This window comes from Pseudopipra pipra, chromosome 6 (assembly GCF_036250125.1).
Source record: "Pseudopipra pipra isolate bDixPip1 chromosome 6, bDixPip1.hap1, whole genome shotgun sequence".
NCBI lineage: Eukaryota > Metazoa > Chordata > Aves > Passeriformes > Pipridae > Pseudopipra > Pseudopipra pipra.
In genome coordinates, this window is record NC_087554.1 from 28,174,184 (window position 1) to 28,197,910 (window position 23,727).

The window sequence follows — 23,727 nt, forward strand, 5'->3', positions numbered from 1 at the left end:
AAACAGTTTTTACAGATTAAAAAAAGATTCTGATATTAGTAAGATGTTTTATATGTAAATATACAACAAATATATATACAGCTTTAGACAAAGTTTCTCCATGTGCAAACTTTTTTTTATACTTCCATGAGGTAAAAAAATATGGTTACAATTCAGATCATTCGAACACCGGTCATGCTTTTTTCCCCCGCCCCATTGGAAAAAAAGTTCACATTACTAGTATAAAGTCTTTACACAGGATATTAATTCAAAAAATGCAGCAGTAAAATTGTCAGGTTTCCCCACATTGCTTCATGGATTCTTCCTCCTTTTATTTCCTGTCTTTGAAAATGTTAAACGTTCAAATTAAGTCTGAGCCAGAACAAGTAGTAACTCTTGCAAAATGTAAGGTACATTTCTGATTAAATGTACCTGATTATGTGTATTTCTGACTCGTATATTTTTCAGAGAAATACTACTAAAATAAAACAATCGCAGCTGAGAAACAAAAAAAAGATTAAGAAAATATGCTAAATATGAAAGGAGTAACTTCAGATAAATCAGCTCTTCCCTTTCTCAAGAAACTGGCTTTTTGTCTTGAGAAAAAAAAACAACTAATATGGTTTAAAAACAAAACTTTCTTAAAGCAGGCACTGACTAGTAGTTACTCTGCAATGGACCTTTCTCTCTTCAAGCTCCAGCAACCAAGAAGCAAAGGTTCTATAAACAAGTGACTATAGTGGCAATTCTTAATGATTAAAAGGTGACTTTCTCCCACATCCCAAGGCACTAACCTCTTTATCTATGGCGGTAGTATGCAACTGGGCTTCACCAAGTTCACAGCCAAGTGCCCTTTGCAGGCTGTAGATGACATGGTCATAAGAATGGTGTTCATCATTGAAAAGGACACAGTAGTAGCTGTCTACTTTCTCTCTACTGGGAAAAAGGTAACATATCATCATACAAATAAAAATAAAATTGTAAATAGTGTCCTATCAAATACAAGCAACAGCTTACTTGATAGTTTGAGAGGAATATCAAATATTAAAAAAAAAATCTTAGAAGAAAAATCAAGTATGTTCTTCATGACAATGACATGCCTCCTGCCACCATCTATACCAGAAAAAGCCACAAAAACCATTTATCAAGTACAAAAGAAAAGTTTTTAAGTTATTTGATATTCTCAGCTCTGTTCAGCTCCCTTGTCCCTTAGGACAGGCCTCATCAGTGTCTCCTACTGGCTCCTGGCAGGTCTCTCCACTGCCCTGGCACTTCCTCCCCTGTACACCAAGACCTGCCACTGTACTACAGATCAGGCTGGCTCAGGAGCAGTTCCCTTTGGTGATTGATGGAGCACAGTTATACACTACTTTTCCCATGAAGCATCAAAAGGTTTTCTCCATATAACTCTAGGCCAAAAATACTACAGTACTGTTTACAGGGATTTCAGCACTAATATGTCAGCACAAGGGTGAGAATACCCCAGGCAAAATTACAATCAAGAGATTGAAGAGAAAGTTGGAAATAGGTCACTACCTAACTGTGAGCTCCGGAGGCAGTTCCTTTTCTTCTTCCCAGATAAGCATATCTACAATGTATTTTATCACAGAGGGAAACACCCTCCTAGAGTGCTCCATAATTTCTTCATTCAACTGACATTCAGAATTCTGTAAAACATGAGATAATATTAATATGGAAAAGAATTTTTAAAAATTTTAAAATGGCATTGATAGAATAACTTATATTTGTTTCAGGAAATTATCCTTTTTATGACTGTCAAGCAAATTACTCTCACCTAATTTCTTCTATTCAAAGTTTTTTTCATCCGAAGGGCTCTCAGTAGTATTCCAACAGTTTCACCTACCTTTTGTTTATGTATCCATGTTTTATCTAGGACTAAATTACAAAAGGCATCACCAAATGTGTTGGAAAACTTCAGGTTTTTTTTAAACTTACATTTAAAAAAGCTGTTCAACAGCTTTCTGTACACATGCAGATATTAAAAGTTTGCAGTCCAGATCAAAATTTTTTTCCTGCATTGCTTTCTTTTTTGTGGGGGTATTCTGTCAAACATTTTTGACAATCAAACAGCATTATCCAAGGAATACTAACTATTTTTTTCAGAGATCCCATCCCATACCTAGATATCATTCAAAAATATCCCTGAGAACTGACGTATTTCCCATCCACGCCGACAAAGCTCATCAAGTGAATTGTCTACATCACATAACATTAATCATTTCTATAAGCATTTAAGCAGGAGAGAAATTAAGGTTATAAGCAAAAAAAAAAAAAACATTACCAAATCTGTACCTAAGAATGAAGCAATCACTATTGAGGTACAAGATCAGATACACTGCAATGACAACGTATGACAGGAGGGCTGTAATCCAAGGGCCTGGATGAGCTGTGCCACACTTTCAGTATACACATACAGAAACAGTATGTAAGGTACTTATTAGTGCTAACGCAACCAAATCCAGTAATTTCATATACAGTCATGACACAGAAACAGAAGCTGATGTCTTCTACAGTATTTGCATTAAGTTTCCTATAATTTTAGGTTCATTAAAAATGCCTATAAAATCTGAACAGGCATGTTTGTGCCAGAGTGAAAGAAAAGACGAGAAACACAGATGCTTTCCAGGAATAAAGCTTTTCACACATGACCTTAAATCCCAAAGTACTAAGGGCACTCACTTCTGCAATACACAATCTGACACAAATTAAATATTAAAGAACAGAAAGAGCAATGTTTTTAATACAATTAAGAACCATATTTTCAAAAATTCTTACATCAACTACAGTCACATTTATTGATTTATGAAGCAGACAGCTTTTAAAAAAAAAAAAGTAAAATCATGTTGAATAATGCACTAGATATGATGGAAAAGCTAGAAGTGTAATGGAAGAATGTGTTAACATGAGCAATTACTTCTAAAGCTCTGAACAACAGTTTTCTGACCTGTTAAGCATCAGAAGAATAATTTGGAGTCAGACATGCAATCTAAAAATGTCTGTCAATAAAATCATGGTCTATAAATATTGCTATGGGTACATACTTAATTTTGGATAAGCTCATGGTAGATCTGCGTAACTAAGAATGTAAATGTCTGGGGTAATTATTTTTTTCACAGACTGATAAAGTTATCATAATCTTCATGTTTGGAGAAGAATGAAAAAAACTATAGTGCTAAGCATAATCTAATTGAACCGAGTTGTAAATATACTAATTTTTTCCAGTTTTTCTTAAGAGTTTGGCTTTTTAAATACTAATGTATATTAGAGAAAAAAACAACAAGAGCTGGAGAAAACTCAGAGCTGTGCATAGGTACTCTATAGTAAGACATGCTGCTCTACCTCAGTCTGTAAAAAAAAAAAGGGAGAAGAAAAAAAATCAAAGGAAATCACATCAAAGGATTTATAAATTATTAAAAGTGGGGCTTGCACTCATACAAGTAGTGAAAAGTTAAATGATGCAATGCCATCTCCCATGCTATCCATATTAATATAGAAGTCACAGTAAAATGAAATTAAGATACATCTAATGTAAATTGAAAGGGTAAAAATAAAATTGTCTCAGAACTATGTCCAAAAACATGCAATTGTTTAAGCTTCAAGGTAAAGCTTAAAAAACCCAAAATCGTGGAAGAATGAACAAAGTAAGTTCAAGTACCAAAGTTTTAAAATCATTAACAATCTTTTTTAAAAAAAAAAGTGCCTGGGAAGTATTATTTCCTTATCTCAGACACAAATCTTTAAAGTTTGCTGGTTTTAAATATATATTTAGGCAAAAAGATTTTTATATTTCTGGCATATGGAAGTCATTCATTTGAAATAGATACGAAATGGATAAATCCTAAAAGCCCGGAGTGGGCTTTCTAAAATTATATATTCTCTGCAGTTAAGAGTAATTAAAGGAATACTGGTTAGGATCATCCAGCAAAAAGTGCTTTTTGTTTGACAAGCATGGAATAAACACTTCTGCACTACCAGAAAACATGCTGGAAAAGAAATATGCAAGACGTCTGCATCAAATGTGCTTTGCCACTCATTTCTTTTAATAAGCACTGTATGCTGACAAAATTCCTACATTATGAATCTCCTTGATTCTCAAAACAGAGAATGCATTGCATTACTATAGTGGTTGTATTTTTACTCTTTTACTACAAAGTCTGCATATATTGGCTGCATAATAGCTACATGTATTGACAACAAAGAACTAATAAGCAACCTTTTACTTCCTCAAATTCAAATAATTGTCTCATTATATGTTTTCTATCATTCACAACTCTCAGGTAGCACTTAATGTAGGAGTATGTTCCACTTTATTTGACAGCAGCTGTAAAATATCTTTGGACTTTCACAGCTCCATGACAGAAGTGATGGATCAAACAAATTCACTGCAAGCCAACCAAAGACCTTATCAGAGATTGGTAGAGAAATATTCCTTGAAGAAGCATGGGAGGTTCCCTGTTTCCTTATGATCACAGGTATGATTATAGTCCTCAATTAAGTTGAAAACAGAGAGACACTGCGTTAGCTGCAGTCACTATTGATCCAATCTGTCCTTTAACTTTATCTCCATTGTACACAAATGCCCTGAAGAGTATTCTGAGCAGCTTATTTTCATCCAAACAAACAAAATGCAGAGGAGCCCTGAACACAGTTTCCCCTCAAGCTTTGTTTAAACTTGGTTTTGAAAAAAAGCCCACAAAATTTGGACAGCGTGATTTTAAACAAGAGTGAAACAGCTTTTTTGGTAAAATTGCTAAAGGTTTCAGTGTTTTTCTTAACATTTGTTTTTTATTTCATTACTATGAAAAAGCTGTTCTAAAGGAAAGGGAAGTAAAAAGCAGAGTATGCTGTCAGAGAGGCCAATACCAGATCCATGAGATCAAAATCTATACCTTGCAGAGAAACATGTTCCTCTGCAGGAAGTAAAAAGGACTCTGGTCAGAGTTGTAACCAAAAAGTAATATTGTTCTCAAAAGTAAAGTGCTGAAACAACCATTAGAAGAACTCATGCAGACCTAAATTTTAAAGGCAGGAGATACAATCTATTTTGTTTAGAATCTCTTTGTTATATTTCTTGAGATGTGCTTCATAGGTCCATGTTCACCCAGCTATCTGTGTGATTTCTTTTTGTGAGCCATCCCAAAAGTTGAAATCCATAATGAATGCAAGCTACTCTCTGTAAGACAAACTGGTGACCTGAGGAAAAAGTAGTATCACTTATCTAGGAGTAATGGAGATTTTTCGTCTGGAAACACTTAGTTCTCAAGTGGAAAAACAGTTAATTCTCAACTGAGACATGAACATTTTGTCTTAATACTGCTAAATTCTCTTTGTGATCTGATACAGACCTCTCTGCACTCAGCTAGAAATCTGATACTGAGCACCTTGTAGCATAAATTTTCCGCAGTATCTAAAGGTAGTATTTGAAGCTGATAGATTTGAGTTCTCTACCTTCCTGTATGTCTTTATGAACACTACCAGCAATCTAGCACTCAGAAAAAAATCCTATTTTCCTTCAGAACACCAGGTACTACTACATGGCAAAACAGACTTTACTGAAGTAGAAGCAGGTAAGCTTTGCAGCAACAAGCTCCAAGTGATAGATGACCCCTTCATGAAGCTTCAACTATTTTTATCTTTGAAATCCATTAATTATCATGAGTTTTTTGAAGGATGAACAAGTGAAGGAAATCTTTGTCTCATTTTTCAGTAAATCCAGAGCTCTTTATTTATTTTCTATCTGACTTTTTTGCCAGATCATAAATAACAGCAGTTTTGCAACAAAACCATGAGCATTTGCAATGAAAATGCTAAGGTTTTTTTGTCCTGATTATCTCAGACTGTACCACTCTGAAAAAACACAATTTTACCTGAAGCAAGTGATAAGCCTACATTCTCTTTGAGAATTCCTTATAAGACAGCACATTTCTCATTAAAATGCTGCTTTATGAGGTACGATAAGCATGAGACACCCCAGCATAAGAGGTTAGTTTCAACACACAGAAACTTATTTTAGTCATAGTGACAGATCACACACCAGAAGTAACCGACAAAAACAATTGTTCAGTAACTAAAAAAGAGAAAATATTATTAAAATCAAGTACTACAGCTAAACATTTACTAACCAATGGTAAACCAATTATTTGCAAGTAAGAACTGAGTAACAAACATAACAAAGAAAGGAGCAAGTGACTGCAATTTTAATTCCAAATGAAAGACTGAAATGCACAAGACAGGGTGATGAAATTGTCTCCAAACAAATGGGGGGGGTGTGAATCAAAGGATGTCAATATATATGTTTGATTTCAAACACCTTGACCAAAGAAATCCCAATTCAGCTTGACTGAACCTGCTACATAAATTATACAATACACATATAGGAATAAGCACTTTTAAAATAAAAAAGGCAATATTTACAGTAGTTATTATTTCACTTTAAGCAATATTCTTACTTCTTTTGGAGAACTCGATGATCCAAGCTCATGCTTAGTACACAGTGGTCCAGCCTTCCATGCCTCTGTATCTCCACAGTCACAAAAACCGCCTCCAGTGGAGCTATGCATCTGTAAAAACCATGTATTTCAGTCATGAAATATGCACATAAAATGCAAGAAAAAAAATAGAAATGCACATTATTTAAGTCAAACACAAGTATAAATGCACATTATTTAAGTCAAACACAAGTATAAATATCTACTGAAAAAACAGAAGAGACGCTGCACAACCAACAGCCTCACCACAACATTTTGCTTTTTTTAAGATAAAAGGAGATTTATCAGAGGAGCAGCGGGGTAAAATGTAAACTTTGAGCAGAAAATAAAGGAGGAAATATAGTTGCTGCTACAAAAAGGTATGCAAGTCTTAAATTAATTTAACTAGAAAGTAGGTCAAAAAGCCTATGACTGATAAGTGCTTCAAAAATGGCAAAATAATAATTTCTGAGTTTATTCCCAAAATTATAGCAAAGTTGCTTAATGCCTTTTTTACAAATTACTTCATAAAGTTAGAAAATAATATAAAGAAGAATAAGCACATATTAAACAGACATTTACTAGTACCTTCACTTCTAACCAAAAGAAAAGATAACATGATCACATCTAAACACATTCTTTTAACTTTAACTTTGGATTACACTTTCAGAATAGTACAAGTTCTGACCCTTCATTTTGGAAAAAAGTTCAGACAAAACTCAAGCAAAAAAACAATTATCTTTGGCTTACTCCAAATCCCCAATCCTGAAACAATTATAAAAAACCCTCAGTGACCCAATAAAAAGACATTAAAAAATCTGTTATTTACTTGAAACATTTTAAAATAACCTGATCTAATTAGACATGCTTCAAGCAGGAGGGTGGACTAGGTGACCTTCTTAGGTTCCTTCCAACATAAATTATTCTATGAATCTCTAAAGAGCATAATCTGTATTCTTTAGATTGCATATTTACAATGAAAATCTGCTCTCATCTGACTACGTATTTCGATAGCTGATGTCTTGCCTGAAGCAGTTACTGAAAAACAGGGAAATAACACCACCTTCTCAGGCCAGCTGTGGTTCCAAACTGCTCTGTAATCATTCCTGTCTATTTTCCCTGGGTTTTCATCCTACCTCTCTGTAAACTGTGCATGTGCATGCATAAGTATAGAGAAGTTATATTCGCGTTATCCAAATACTTTTGTACGTCTTTGAGTCAGTATCTGCAATATATGTTCAGATCAGTACACAAAGACTTACACAGAGGGGCAGAATATTGTACTTTAATACCAATCATTTTTAAGATTGCTAGGACCCTCTTCCAAACTGTGTCTCGTTGAAACATACCCACTTAAAGGGGATTTATGAACAATGGATAACAGAAGGAAGCCAAATCTCTTCAACGGATACCATGCCAATGAATAGAAAATCCAAAATGAAAAAAATTTCTTCCCCTTTTTGGTCATGAAAGATAATTAAATTGAATACATAGTGTTTCTGTACATTTTCTTGTCTCTTGTAGCAGACTTAGTCCAGCTGTAAAAATGACACAATATATTGTTTTCCATTTCTGCTTCCAAGGCTGTTGAAATTAGTTCTCAGTAAAAAGGGCAAGCAAAAAAGGAGGTCTGGGAAGGAATCAGATGACAACAATTTAGGTAGGAAGTTATCTAAGAATTATTTTAAAGAACCTTCTTTAAATAAAGCATGGGAATCTCTCAAAGACAACATAGATTTGGTTCAAAGAGAACCAAAAGGATGACCCAATTCTAGAACAACCTCCTCAATTTAAAAAAAAAAAAATTAAAAAAAAAAAAAATAAAAAAATAAAAAAAATCGATGCTTAACGTTTGGTGTCACTTCATCGTAGTCCACACTAAAGCACTAAGTAGTTTATGCAAATCTAAATGGAGGAACAAAGTGGACATGTAGAACCTGCATCCTAAGTGCTGAAGTAATGCCCCTTCTATTTGCACATTCATTCTAAATTTGCCAACAACACTAACTGGGACTTAGGACATGACTGTCATATTTATTCACAGTTTTTTGCTCTGACTTACACTTGTGTGATACTGCCAAAGAGAATAACAATATATGCATTCATAAACACTCTTTTATCCTTTGGTTCTTCAATTAGAAAGTTGCTGTTCTTAAAAGAGGCTTTATGAATTAAGTAATTCATAAATCCCAGAATTTCTTTTTTTTAACAATAAAATTACTAATGGTTTATATACAGATTATTATATCCTAAAAAAAAACTTCTCTAAAGCTACAAGTATCATTTCTTAAAATATTTTCCTACCTTGTACCGGTGATTCTTGTGAATGCTATTCTGGAAGCAGTCAATACAGAGCACACAAGTTGGATCAACTGCGCAGTCTCTGCAACAAAAATGATAACTGTAACTGGAAAACCTTCTAAAACAAACACATGGAATTTTCATGCACAAAAGAAAATGCTGCTCTGAAAAAAAAATTGAGATTAACAATACTTCAAATTATAAAAACATTGGCTACTCTATGTCACAGAAAGATGATAGTCTTGTTAGGTTTGAACTATGTATTCAAACCTGTTATATCAGATTCCATCAAAATCATGCTCATTTTCCACTTTTGTAACTTGCTGCTAACTTTTTCTGGTTTTGCTAAAAATGAGTAGCTATTAAAACCCATGAGGACTCTGAATCAACCTTTATTATTGCTGCCAACATCTGTAGTGAGTTTGCCAATTAAACTTCTGCTACACTTCTGCTAGGTTATGTTTCTAACTTTTAGAACAGTTAGAAATTAAAATTTAAAGAGAATTCTTTATTAAATGAGCCAGGAATATATACTTTGAAATTTAATCTCAACAGTTTCGTTCATGCACTTAAATACCAAAAAATCTGGAACTACACTCACGGGCAATCTAATTCCATTTTTTTCTGTTCCACATACATGGGTTTTTTTATATTGCATTTTTACTTAAAACATGGTTGCTTTTTTCTTTAAATGCTGTTTCATTCTATGCAAAATGTGGATGACAGGTGCTAAATGACAACATATCAAGTTTTTTTACTTTATACCATTGTTCAACATTTAGTTCAAGCCTCTTTTACAATACAATTAAAATAGCATGGTAATTCTGATTTCAGAAATAACTTCCTTTCAAACCTTCAGATTCTAATAATCATTACAATAATTCAATACTTCAGTAACATTCATTTATTAACATAAATCTACTGAAAGGTGAGTTAAAAGAAAAAAAATTAAGTTAGAAGTGCCTGCTAGATTGGAATGCCCAATTCACGATGTTTAGACTTCAATACTTTAGAGTATCTATTATTTTTAGCATATTAAAAGTCTAAAGCAAATGTATATCTAGCTTCAGTTGCAATAGTACAAATGTACAGTATCTTGTATAAATACTACCACATTTTTGCAAGACAGAAACTCAAAAAACTAAGAAAAACAGACCTCTTCTGACATACATAGCTTTGTCTTTTTGCCTGCTATCACACAACAACTCCACAGAGGCAGGAACAGAATTATTCCTGTTACAGCAGCACTAAACTGCCTTGTCCATCCTTTTCCTTCATACAACTGTACACTCACTACACACTTCCTAGTACACACAAAAGGACTTCTTCAAAGACTATTCTCCTTTCATACACAGCACTAACTTATTCTTAGAAAATGTTGCAGAGTATGTGACTGATTAAAACTTTACAGTATAATTCATAAACATAATGTTTACAGAAAGCTTTCATTCTGACATTTCCTAAATTCTAAGGGCTGGACTTTTTAGCCACAATAATATTTTTCATCCTTAATAATATTCTTTCAGTATTCCTGATTAAATTTTCTAGGCTTTTAAAATAAACTGAAAAAAAAGGATAAACTATGACAATAGCATCAAACTAATGCTCATGAATTGCCAGCACAGTTGCAATATTTACATTCACCACAAAGACTGTTGGCTTTTTAATATAATTTTTTTAATTATACTCATTGTTTATATAATTGTATTAATATGAATTAATAAAGTAAATTCTATCAAACCAGCGAGCTACTACTTTTAATATACTTCAGGATGAGAAAAAAGGTGAAAAAATTACCACTGTCACACAGCTTTTGCTTAAGCAAAGGAGTGATGACACTCAAAAATGATGAATTCTGGTTTAGACTTCAAAAGAGTGAGTACAGCACCATACACAGATTTTCATGCCTTTTCTCCCTCACTTCAGGTACAGACCCCATACTCATACCCTACCATCCAATATCTTCAACGAATGGCTTTCAGTACTTTTAGTATCCTTTCCATTTCCTTCCCCATTTTTCTGCCAGAGCCCTCTTTTCATATGCAATTAAATGACTTTGCTGCATTAACTCACATAGGAGCATTTATGGTAACACACCTTCATTCTTACCTGCAAGAGTATGTTGTCTCCCCTCCTTTGAACACCTTTCCACAGAGCTGGGAGGTTCCACTCTGTTGTAGCTTCTCCAGGAATATATCTGGGTCCTCCCCAAACAAATAACACTCCAGGGGATATAATATTGCTGCCTGGACCATTTCTTCTTGTTTTTCCAGCAAGGGGTCCATTTCAGCTGAATAAATATTTGGCACATGTTTTGCCAAGCACTGTAAAAATGTGCCTTGGAAGTCGAACCTTTCATCACACCACTGCAACAAAAAGTACACCCAGAGATAAACATAAACAAATAAATAAATATGAAGAAAATAGGATTAAGCACTTCTGATGCAGAAGAGACTTCCGAATTCATGGTAGAAGTCAGTTCAGTGAGCAAAAAATTCCAAGAAACCATGGTTTCCCCAAGAATTTCTCTACTATTTTCCTTTTAGTACCCACACAGAAACCTCTGGTCCTTCGAAGTCTTCTCTTAAAACACTCTAAGGCAAGAGCTGGCAAGTGCTATATTACTGTAGAGCAATCTGTGCACTAATGAATTTCCAACTATGTGCTTCCCAACAGGCCAACCAATACACAAATCTCAACATCTGTTCAGATGCAAACAAATGGAAAGAACAGCAGCCACAGTTGGAAAAAGTTTGGTATTTGTTCTTTAGCCTGCTTATAGTCACAAAACATGTATCAATTTAATGGTCTTTGAAAGTCTTGTTGAACTGGTCATCAGAGGTCAATTGCCACTGAGGGAGAAAGAAGCCCAAATGATTATATAAGTTTAAGTCCTTGGTAAACCAGACAAAAATGCAATTTCATTTTTATAAGACAATTAATAAAAGCACTTGTGTCCCTAATTTTACTTCCATCTTCTCTACTTCTCTGAACCATTCTCTCTGATTGTCCTATTTCTGTCTTTCAAGTCTAAATATTCTTTCTTTCACATTATTCCCATTATTTACAAATAACTTTTGTTTTTTCCCCATTGCAAATCGGATAATAAGGCTCCTAAAGACACCATCCTTTCATACACAACCTTGGTTTATGTCCAAAAATCACAGAATATCCTAAGTTGGAAGGGACCTACATGGAACATCAACAGAGGACAACTCCAAGAATGACGCCATATGCCTGAGAGCATTGTCCAAATCCTTCTTGAACAGTAGCAGAATTACAGCCAGGACCACTTCACTGGGAAGCCTGTTCCGGTGCCCAATCACCCTCTGGGAGAAGCACCTTTTTCTAATATCCAACCTAAACCTGCCCTGATACAGCTTTGGGCCATTCCCTCGGGTCCTGTCACTGGTCACCACCAGTGACTGATCTCTCTCAGTGAAGAAATCAGTGCCTGTCCCTCCAATTCCCCTCATGAGGAAGCCGTAGAGTGCGATGAGGTTTCCCCTCTCTCCCTTCTGCAGGCTGAACAGACCAAGTGACCTCAGTCACTCCTCGTATGGCTTCCCCTCAAGGCCCTTCACCACCTTTGCAGCCCTCCTTCGGACACTCTCTAACGGCTTTATATCTTCCTTAGACTGTGGCGCCCAAAACCACACACAGGACTCAAGGTGAGTGCAAAAAAAAAAAAAAAAAGAAAAAAGTACGTAACTTCATAAATAGCTTTAAATGGAATTTCCTCCAGGCCAGCAAGCAGGGATGAGCAAAGCAACCACCAAAGAGTTCAGACTGAGAGAAGGCTCAAATAAAGCTAAAGAACAAAAATGCACATCATGTTACATGAAATGCAAAAAATCCTCAACTCTGATTTAAAACAAAACCTACATCAACTGACTCAACACAGAGATCATAGAATCACAGAATGGTTTGGGTTGGAAGGGACCTTAAGGATCATTTAGTTCCAAACCCCTGCCATAGGCAGGGGCTCTTTCCTCTAATCCAGGTTGCTCAAAGCCCCACCCAACCTGGCCTTAAACACTTCCAGGGATGGGGCATCCACAACTTCTCTGGGCAACCTGTTCCAGTGCTAACTGACTAAATAAGAGAATTCTAAACTACAATAGAATAAATAATATAAGGCTACAGCTCCCTAATTTACTACCTACATTAGAAGAGTTCTTCAAAATCAGAAATGAATCCAAGAACATATGCAGTCAGAAGTGCTGCAATCCCAGTATTCTGAAAACCAGATCTGCAAACATCATGTAAAAACCTCATCTTTGTTTTCTGGAAAACTGTATGTCTATCTCACATACACAAGTATAAAAACTGCCTACACAGAAAATCTAAAGGGAAAAAACAAAAATGCGATACCATATTGAAACAGCCTAGATTAACAATAACATCCATCACCCAAAAGTAATCTGTTAAAGGACATTTGTTCCACATTGTAGTCACTTTAAACACTTCCTTTATGGCTTTAATAAGACACACTGCATTTCTAATAGGTTTAGTTTTAGCCTGAGGCTTCTACTGGTATTTTGGCGATCAATCTTCCTCAGCATTACCCTTAGGTAGTCCATTACTTCATTTATCGTGGTGAAAATGCACTGCAGATGCTGATGGAAAAGATAAGTCAGGGATAATGTTGTCAAGCAGGAGAGCAAATTCATCCACAATCATACTAAGATATCCTCACATTTTAAAAGACCAAGTTGATCAGTCTAATCAGAATCCTTGAATCGCAAAGCATTCAACCTATCTGTGAATATCTGAAAACGAAGATCAATCCACAAAGTAAAAAAAAAACACTCATTTAAATTCCAGTGCTAATAAATAAATCTGGTTTTGTTCTAGAATTTTACCTGAGCAGTAAGCACCACTGTGATCACCATATTGGTCAAAAAAGCTTTAGCACACACCTGTAACATATATGCAATCTGTATACATACATGCACTCAAATATAGATACATATTTATTTTCAGATCTAAGGAACAAAAGGAAAAGGAAACAAATGAACAAGCTGCCTTTTTATTTTAACTAACTTGTTCAAATTTTTCAATTACTTAGCAACTTTTTTTGTTAAATAAAAACTATGTTTACCTGGGGCCCCAATTTGTAAAAAGCAACTGAAAATAAAATCCAAATTTATCAAATACTTGTATATCAACACTTAAAGAAAAATATCACATCTAGCTGGTGGTTCTGATAAAGATACTAAATTGTAAAAGGTAACTGAAAAATAAATTACTTGATCACAGGTTTATTTTTTTTATATGTCTCATTTAAGATGATTGGAAATGAATTATTCTTTTCATAATTAAACTCCATAATACAATGTTCTTCCTTAAACATGTTTCCTCCTGTAGTTTGCTTTTTTTTAATCTCACCTATACTGTACTATGGCATTACCAAATTCCCCTCCCAATTTGGTTACTGTATTTTTCAAATGTGGGAGGGTGGGATGTGACCCCTCAGCATACTCTCTTTCCAAAGCACAAGAGAATCCCAGTCTGCAGCCCTTCTATCTCAATAAGTCATGTTCCCAAGAGATAGTATAAGTTTGCATTCTGCGTTGCTGGTCCAAAGCACGTCACAGCTTCAAGAAACACAGGGTTGAGCTTTCCAGAAAGTCTGCCAGAAGTGTAAAATGGGTTCTCACACAGTCCAACTCACAAGCATTTCAAGCATTCCTGTGCAAAGCTTTTAATTCTGCTTAAATGTTGTCCTGAGAAGGGAGGACAGGAAGTAGAGAAGGAGGGGGAACAAGGGAAGAAAGAGAACTCTCAAGCAGGCTGTCTGTCTTCTGGTGAACCCACTAGAATATATCCTCAACCTATACACCAACCAGGAAATATCCATTATATTCACAAGAGAAACAAGAACATTATTTTTCCTATTTCTAAAAGCTGCACCAAGGTAAACATCAGACCTATCACATAGCCTCTGTGCCTCCTAGGAGAAGTAACTTAATCCTTTTGTAAAAATCTGTTTAGCATACTATATTCAACTGTATAAAATTACATACAAAACTACCAACAATACAAAAGCTGCCAAATACAGCACACCCCTAAGTTATAATTGATCATCCAATGCCAGCTTGGTCACCTTGTAGATATATATTGAAATTCAAGTTTGAATACCTCAACTAATAGTTTGACTAGTCCCACTTGCCCTCTCCTCACTTACTCCTTTACTGTCAAGTGCTCAATTGCTACAGATATAAAAAAACATAAATTAATAAATTGATAGGGTTTTTTGCTTTTATTGACAGGATGAGCTGGAAAAGTATAAGAGCTGTGCAAGACAGCTGCAAGCCAACATGCAGCTTGTACCGCAGCTTTCTGCCCAGCACTGGCATAGGCTGCCCTGAGAGGTTGTGGAGTTGCCATCCTTCAACACACTCAAAAGCCAACTGGACATGGTCCCAGGGAACCTGCTCTAAGCAACCCCGTTTGAGCTGGGAGTTTAGACAGAATGACCTCCAGAGGTGCCTCAACCATTGTATGACTCAAATGTCTTCATGAAGAAAAATCTTATTTCTCTTTCTCAACCTCTAATTAATCTTCCAATTTCTGCTACAAATAAGCCCTACAGAAAAGTAATTTCTCAGATTTGATTCCACTCAAGAATAAATTTGAAAAAGAGTACTGAAAGAGGCAGATGCCATGAGATAACATAATTAAAGAAGAAACACTACCATGTAACCAAAATACTACTATCAGTCAGCTCTCCACAGCCTGCCAGCACTCACACTCTACTCAGGGTGGCCCACAGACTGTAGCTAACAGAGTAAAGCCCAGAGGAAGCAGGCCTGAATACACTCTACTCCAACTGACACTGCTCCACTGGAAAACATTCTGAATTTAGGGAAAAACCACCTCCACATACATTTTAAGCAAATTAGAGCTTCATCTCAAATCTGAATTCTGAAATTTCTCAGCTTTTAAATACTTGTATTAGTGACCTTAGCAGAGTTCTTTTGAGGGGTTGCTTGGTCATTTCCTCACTTTTAATGAAAGTCAGCCAAAGAAACAGCCATGCCATCACATGGCCCATACACACATACATGGCCCATAAAAAAAAAAAACACAACCAACCACTCAAATGGGCTGAGGGAGTTATCACCGCAACAGCACACCACCACCTTTCCTGCATAAGGAGCAACATCCATACCATGTCCGTGGGCATTCCCAAGTACTGAAAATGGTAGGCAAAGGTGGCATTCAGGATCCTGAAGCTAGTGAAGAGTGTATGTCAAAGACACGTTTTGTCTTCTGTCTCTTCTTTTATACTCTAACCTTCTCCAGGCCCATCTCTTCTCCTCCTTCAGTCACATGTTCCTGTCACATTCATCTTTTTTAAGATGAGGATAATCCTCAAACTGCATGAAAGAGGAAGAAAAAGGGAGACAGGAGGAGCTGCAGAGCTATGTTTCTCAAGTGTAAGCAGTTCTGTCAAAAGAGGAGACACAGCAACCACTTCGTCCTGATTTGTGCTGTATAAGAAAAGCTGTAATCTGTAAACTTTAATGGTTTTTCAGAAGAAAACTATGAAAGAAGCAGTACCTCACAGTACCACTTGAGAATGAATCATTAGGTGATAACCTCATCTTGCATGAGAAACCTGTCCTCCTCTGTGGGATCAGACTACTATTTCTTCCCATGTGTAAATATACAGAGATCTTCCCAAAAGTGAATTCCAACCAAATACATAGGTTTCTTGTACATTTAAAAGGACAGTTAGTAGGCTTTTTAAAAACCCTTTAAATAATTGTCATGCCAAAAGGTCAGAGGATGACGAATTATATTTCCCTACACGTACTTCTATAAAAATATAAAATATTTGCCACTGATATAGCAAATATATCCATATCTAATTTTGTCTTTCACAAACACACATTCATTTATGAATACTACAAATAATAACATGAATGAGAGCTAAGGAAGGATATAAGGAAAAAGAGAAAAAAGTTAACGAACTCTCTCAATTCACTTTTCATCTGCAGACCAAGCATCAAATGAGATTTCTTGCCACTATGACAGACTTTCTTTATCATTGCAGAGGTTTATTATGTACATTAATTCAGCAGCCATTGCTTCCATGACAATTTTTGATTTACCTTCTAAGTACAGTTCCCTTTGAATTTTAAAGTCTTTTCAAACTAACAGCTTTCATTAGGCAATACTATAAAAAGCAGCTCTACTTTAACTACAGATTGACAAGCTGATCTTTTAGTGCACAAGCAACTGCGTACATTTCAAGACTGTATTTTTAGATCTATACGTTAATCTAATCAGTGAAAAGAATGAATGTTAGTATTTATAAACATTAAATAACAAATCGTGAAGGAAGACACTACCAGTAACACAAACTAAAACCTGCACCTGGTCCAATATTTCAGTTAAAAGGAGGAATAAAAAAGCTTAGTTTTGTATAACATAAATCTGTCAACCATGAGATGAAAATACCAGTTGCCTGTCATAACAGCAAGTAGATGCAGCATTTTAGAAGTAAATACTTAAAATGCTGGGGACATACCGATTTCAAGCAGGTGCCATTCAACATAAATACCAAATGCAAAAGGCTGCTTTACTTTAATGCACAGAGCAGTTGTTACTAGTGAAACAGAGATTAGCAGGACAACAGATCTCAGAAAACTTTTATTCTGATATCGTCTAAGCAATTGAGGAAACATAAAAGACATTTTAAAAGGACAAATACAAGTTCTTTTATAAGTATGCAGAATACTTAAAATTTCTTTTGAAAGGAACCTTCAAAATATTCTTAAACAAACACTTTCACATATTAGGTTCTGCTTTTAAAATTTTAGTTCAATTTTTCCTTCTCATTATTTGGTTTAAAATTATCAGTTTTCTAATGCACTGAAAATAAGATCCAACTATAGTACAGAACACCCAGGCATTATTTTTAGTAAAAATAACAAGGAAACAAGGCAACCTGTTTCAGCCTCAAAGACATATATTTCCCAAAGAAAAGCCTTCAAAAATAAGTACTAGAAATTAATTAGCATATTTCTTCTTCCCTGCTTTAAATGAAACTGAATTTTTTTTTCAGGAACATAAATTTTACCATCTCTAAAAGGGCATGGTTCAGGGAGTTAAAATGGAAACTTGCTCACTTGTTTTATCACATTCATAATGTGTTTCACATTCTCCAACAGAGTATAGCCAATGTTTTCGAAGAGAATCTAAGCTTTAAAAACGATTGTTTAGAACTCAAAATTTCTGGTTTCTGACACATCAGTCCCATAGCTTCTTTATACAACATAGCTAAAAAACCAAACCATAATACCAAACTTTGGTCTGCTCCGGATATCAGTAGTTACACTGAAAGAAGCAAGTTTGGTTTCAAAAGTTATTTTCTCTTGCCACAACACGGGTAACACTCAAGACTGTCTAACATTGTCCTAACAAAACATCAACTTTAACCTGAAGACAAAAAAAACCCTGTTTGATCTCTATATTCTATATTCTATATTCTATTATTCAATAATAAACTTTGGCCTCTGTGACAAAGCAGGGTTGCCAACTCACGTTAAAAGATGCTTTAATGATGCAGGTGTTTGCCCACGGGGAATAAGACTCAAAACCAGCGCAGACTACTAAAGCTTTGTCTACAGCAGAATCTACCTCAATTCCAGTAGTCACCAATGAATTCCAGCTTCACTGAACCAGAGCAAATCAGTGACCACCCGGAGAAGGACAAGTAACCACCAGCACTATCTGTTACCATTTCAGCTGCTGGACAGCTAAAACTAATGCCTGCAGCAAGGTAAACAGACCCAAGCTGCAAAACCTCTTGGAAACTGCAGGTCCCATGTCACTTCTAAATCAAACATCTCCAAAATCACCCGAGTGCAGCTGCAGTTCCTGGGGGTAATCACCTGAATGCAAACAGGTGCCTAAGGAGACTACTGGAGTTAAACCACAGTCTGTAGTTTCCTCTGCCATGTTACAGGCATCACGATTGCACCTCCCTACCAAATGGACACTCCACCCTAAATATGCTACAAAATTAGCAGGATGCTACTAAGTAGGTACAAAATGCAAAACATAGCCAGAAATGCTAGAACTAATTTCCAGGTCTTTGAGATATCTAATCACCTCTCATGTTCCAATTTTTTTGGTCAAACCTGCATGTGGTAGATAGCAATGTACAACTAACAACAGAGAAAACAGGAATTCAGTATCACAAAACAGTAGACAAAAATACATATTTTGGGGGAAAAGTAATTCTCCCTATAAAAATAGCAAAATCATCATCTTTGCAGAGTTATTTGTAATATTCTGTGAGACAAAATTCGAATTTTTTCTTTAAGTTCTGACTATGACTATTCATTTACAGATCATTTTTGTTTCTAGAGAAACAAAGGAAAGAAATACTTTGATTCTTTCCTTGTTTGATCCTTAACATCCATGCTGTAGTCTCCTACCCTTAAAGGAACAAGGTATCTACGAAATATCTTAGCACCAGGTTGCACTTCAAAACATGCACCTACAGTGAATATTTACAAAGAAGTAATTAATTAGTATGGGGGGAGGACGACAACGACAGAAAACAACAACAGTAGGTTTTTTAATTAATTTCTGTGTACTCAAACTAGTCTTACAACTACCTAACTTCTCAATTATCATTAATTTTACAATCCACTGTAAACACAGTCTAATTCTGCAGCGGATGAATGTGTAACAAAACTCAGGTGATTCTATCCATATTTAGCACTCATTCAGCATCTCTCAAACACTCCCTTATACACCAAATCTAACCTGTTTATCCCTAACTTCCCTAACACTCTGGCATTTAGAAGACACTGAAAGTCGCAAGCTACCAGGAACATTCGCTTGCAGCTACCTTCTCCTGGAGCCGCACACCTCTCACAGCCGTAACAGTAACAGTATTGCAGCACCATACTTTAGGCACTTTATGCGGACTTGAGCAAAGATAACAGATATCTTTACAATCACAGTTCACCCCTGCACTAACAAAAGCCACAAACATTCCCAAGAAGTATGAGTAAACATGAGAGTGACAAGGAAGAAAAATCCACAGCACTGCTTGATGCCATAAGGAAGATTGCTAAATATACAGGGATGCAAATAGCACCTGGGCAATGCTCCAGTTACCTGTTGCAACTTTCATGGGCTCCACTTCACACAACTGTACAGCTTACACTGTTCTGCTAATGTGCTGCACTTTCTAAATACAGTGGTTTTGACTAAATGCATTTCAGGGCTTAATTGCATTAAGGGATATGCTGGTTTACCTAAAGGTGAGATTTTAAACAAATTTAGCTCAACAAAGTGATGTAAAATTATATAGACGTCATCTTGTCTAAGCAGGTTGATTCAGTTTAGGAAAGTTTAGATTTAAAACTGGAAGTCACTGCAATTCCAACTCAGATGCCTGGCTCAAATTTCATTAAATTCAAGAAATAACCTGCTCATGAACATGAATATCCCCTCCATATTACTACTTGATTACAACACATCTACAGTAGCAAGACTCCTCATATGCATTTTCTCAACTATATAATAGCATTGAACAACCCAAAAGATCTGAAATACTTCAGAATGCACAAGCGCCTGTGCTTGTAAAACAACTGTTTTACTTTCCAAAACTGAAATTCAAAATATTCCTGCCTTTAAAGGAAATATCCCGATAATAAAGCTGTTCTTGTACACCACTACCCCACTTACATCTTATCTTTTGTTTAGGAGTATTGAATGATAGCAAAACATAGGACTTTCAAAAAACAAAATCCCTTTTCTTCACAAATATTACTAAGACACACCTATATAAAAATTTGAAGATTTAGTATAAATTAAAATCTTTGAAATAGTTTAGTATCTAAGCCCTGCTCGTATATTCCAGCTAGAAGCCACCAAAGCAGGCAGGAGTCAAACTGGAATTTGTTCAGAATACAGATGGACAAACAACTGAAGGGCTGGATTCAGCCTGCAAAGCAGGCTTTTGTTAGGCCACCGGCAATGCCTGCTAGCCAGCTACTAGAAAAGCCAAGTCCAGCCCATTAGTCAGACAAAAAAACTGTGGATCCTGTTGGGAGAGGAAAGCAAGTAAACTTAAGTTTACTTAAGTCAGTGCCCAAATTCAGTCCACTCTCTTCCAGGATAACCCAGGAAGCAATACAGCCACCATGGAGAAGCAGGGGGCAGAAACAAGACCTGACTTAACTAATGCAGTGAAACGCCAACTCAAGTATTTCCAACTACTGTCATCCAACCTGAAGAGCTGAAGTCAAGGGCAGAGAATAAACCCCGGAGCTGGGCTGGGTTCAGAAGAGTTTATTACCTGAGTCATCACCATCCACTCCAGAATCAGGCTGGCTCCTGCAGAATCATTCAGGTAATCCTGCATCATGTGCCCAGTGCTCTGGGAAGGTTTGCAGCCAGATGGTTGCAGCCAGATGTAGTGCTGCACTACAACCAACAGCACCCAAACAAGGAGAGCAAGAGACAGTCTGAACAGGCTGACACTGAGACCAATTTGACAAGTTCACTAAGGCCAAAGCTCACTCTATTCAGCCAGTTTTCCACTTCACACTCCCTCAAATTCCCAATTATAGCACCACAGCAAAAGGACGTTTCAGACCAGCTGTGCACAGTGAAAGCCCTGGTCAGTCGGGATATGTTAGTTCCACCTAACTAGAACCATCTTTAGGACAGCAGTAAATTGGGTGTACTGCTTCCAGACTGCAGCCGTCTCTGGCATCACTATAGCCAGGTTTGCAATCTAACATCACGAACGCTGTCCATCTGACTTTCTTAAATTCATAGCCTTCAGTTTTAAACTCCTCTATCAAAAGTGTTTTGAATATAGTAATCACTATACAAGGTTGTGAAGGAAAGCACAGAAGGCATGTCACTAGACAGGGTCAACATCAAATTCTGTTCAATAATGGAATATTAAATCCACAGATGAACAAAATAATTTACAGAGAAAAAAAGAGGGTATTTCTGTTCAGCAAATAAACAACTGTCTTCATCTACATCCTTTCTAAACAATACTATTTGCTGCTCCGTTCACATTCTGCAAAACAGCAATTTCTTATTTGGTCTTTTTTGTTCCATAGTAAAGTCACCTTTAATTAAGAAAGGTAAAGGCAGGACCAGGATAAAAGATGCACATATACACCATAAAGCTTTAGGAACGCAGGAGAGTTTCTGAACGTTTCTGAAGTTTGATCTCACTTAATTACGTAGAGGTCAAGTAAGACACGGGGGGTGTGAGATGCTGCTTCCCTCTGGGCCGCCTGACAGTGGCTGTCCGGGCCCGAGGCAGGGCTGGCTCTCCTCTCCCAGGGCAGACCCGGCGGCCGCCAGAGCCGCAGCCAGCGGAGGCCCCGGGACCGAGTGCGGCCCCCACAAGCCGGCGGCGAGACCGGGGGGCAGCGGCCCGCCCGCTCCGGCCCCACTGCCCCGGCCGGTGCCGCCGCCCGCTGGTACGGCGAGTGCACAGGGGCGCGTCCCGACCCTCCGCGGCGCCGCTCGGCAGCTCCGGAGAGCCAGCCCTGCTCGCCCGAGCGCCGGGGCGGCAGCGCGGGCAGGGCACAGGCTGCCCCCGAGCGCAGGCAGGGGGAACCGCGGCGCCGCGCCCGGCTGCAGCCTCACCATAGCTCGCTCTGGGGCCTGCGCGGGGGCCCGGCCGCCCGTCGCTCCTGCTCCGGGACCTCTGTCGGCTCCGTCCGCCATTTTGAGAGCGAGGGACGCGGCCGGCGGCGCCGTCACGGCCCGGAAGGAGCCGCCGCCGTCACCGGGCGCTGCGCCCGCAGCCCAGGGCCCGCCCCGCGCGCAGCCGCCGCGGCGTTCCGGCAGCGCCTCCTGCCTCCCGCTGCCCGCTGGGGCACAGAGCGTACCCGGGATCCGTTGGGACGGTCGTCGCCGAAGCTCGTGTTGGTCCTGCGTGCAGAGTTACATGGATGGAGCTCCTCCGCGGGCACTTAAAACTGCACCGCGTGGGTGTTCACTTTGCCCCCTGCCATTACAGATTCAGAGAATCGATTAGATGGAAAAGACCTCTAAGATAATCGAGTCCAACCTATGACCGAGCACTACCATGTCAATTAGACCACGGCCGCAAATGCCACATCCAGTCTTTCCTAAAACACCCCCAGGGACAGTGACTCCACCACCTCTGGGCATTCCAATGTCTAATCACCCTCTCTATGAAGAAATTCTAACTAATATCCAACCTAAACCTCCCCTGGCACAGCTTATGTCCTCTCATCCTGTCGTTAGTTGCCTGGGAGAAGAGGCCGACCCCCACCTGGCTAGCAAGATAATAGCATAAGTAATTTCATATACACAGGTGCGGAGTCTCACCACTTCTGCAGACTTGGCTCCCATATGTCTCCCGTATGGGCTAAGCAAAGGCAAAATTTTACAAACTAGGTACAAGTATAGGATGCAACAGTAGCTTTAAGCAAAGGCCTGTCTCCAAGATTAAAATCTTCCTCCACACCTCCTTCCTACAGCATATCATAACTGTTCTGGGTACTTCACGTTTGCTACTTTTGCAGAAGATTAAGGCATTCAGGAACTCGATTGATATATGACAGACCTGGCCTAAGCGCTGCTGGAAGTTTTCTGGATTGTTGCAGTCTAATTGCACAGTTCCCTGTGTTTGTACCTTCTTAAGGCTGAGCAAATAGGCAAACAGCCATAGCACTGGACCTTGGGGGCATACATATCCACCAATCCACCTATCAAATGCCTGATATCTCTATCAGGAAGACTGCCTCCTTCCACTGTAGTCTTCCTGTTTCAATCCTCCAAGCAGCTTTTCCATGTTCTTCAGTTGTCAGTACAGATGGGATAAAGTTTACAGGTGACTTTTTCAGTATATTCAATGATTTTTCTCACTGCATCTGGCATCAAGGACTCTTCTCTTATATCTTTGGAACATCTGAATGTAGCT

The 23,727-nt window shown here is 37.6% G+C and overlaps 1 protein-coding gene across 9 annotated transcripts in view; it reads right to left on the reverse strand.

The window, feature by feature from the left end:
• Positions 1-22,717, reverse strand: part of UBR1 (ubiquitin protein ligase E3 component n-recognin 1) — an 88,249-nt gene extending 65,532 nt beyond the window's left edge. For 6 of the 9 annotated variants that reach the window (XR_010431278.1, XR_010431279.1, XM_064658153.1 and 3 more), the window contains exons 1-6: positions 22,422-22,564; positions 10,878-11,134; positions 8,772-8,850; positions 6,450-6,560; positions 1,516-1,646; positions 774-915 (exon numbers count right to left, since the gene is read on the reverse strand). Coding sequence is in view for 7 of the 9 variants with exons in the window: in XM_064658153.1 (XP_064514223.1) it covers positions 774-915; positions 1,516-1,646; positions 6,450-6,560; positions 8,772-8,850; positions 10,878-11,134; positions 22,422-22,502 (801 nt within the window). In the remaining 2 variants the exon portion in view is untranslated. Of the gene's footprint in view, positions 1-773; positions 916-1,515; positions 1,647-6,449; positions 6,561-8,771; positions 8,851-10,877; positions 11,135-22,421 lie in introns of all 9 variants that reach the window. The other 3 variants (XM_064658158.1, XM_064658154.1, XM_064658156.1) reach the window with 3 other exon arrangements.
• Between the last annotated feature and the right edge of the window lie 1,010 nt (positions 22,718-23,727).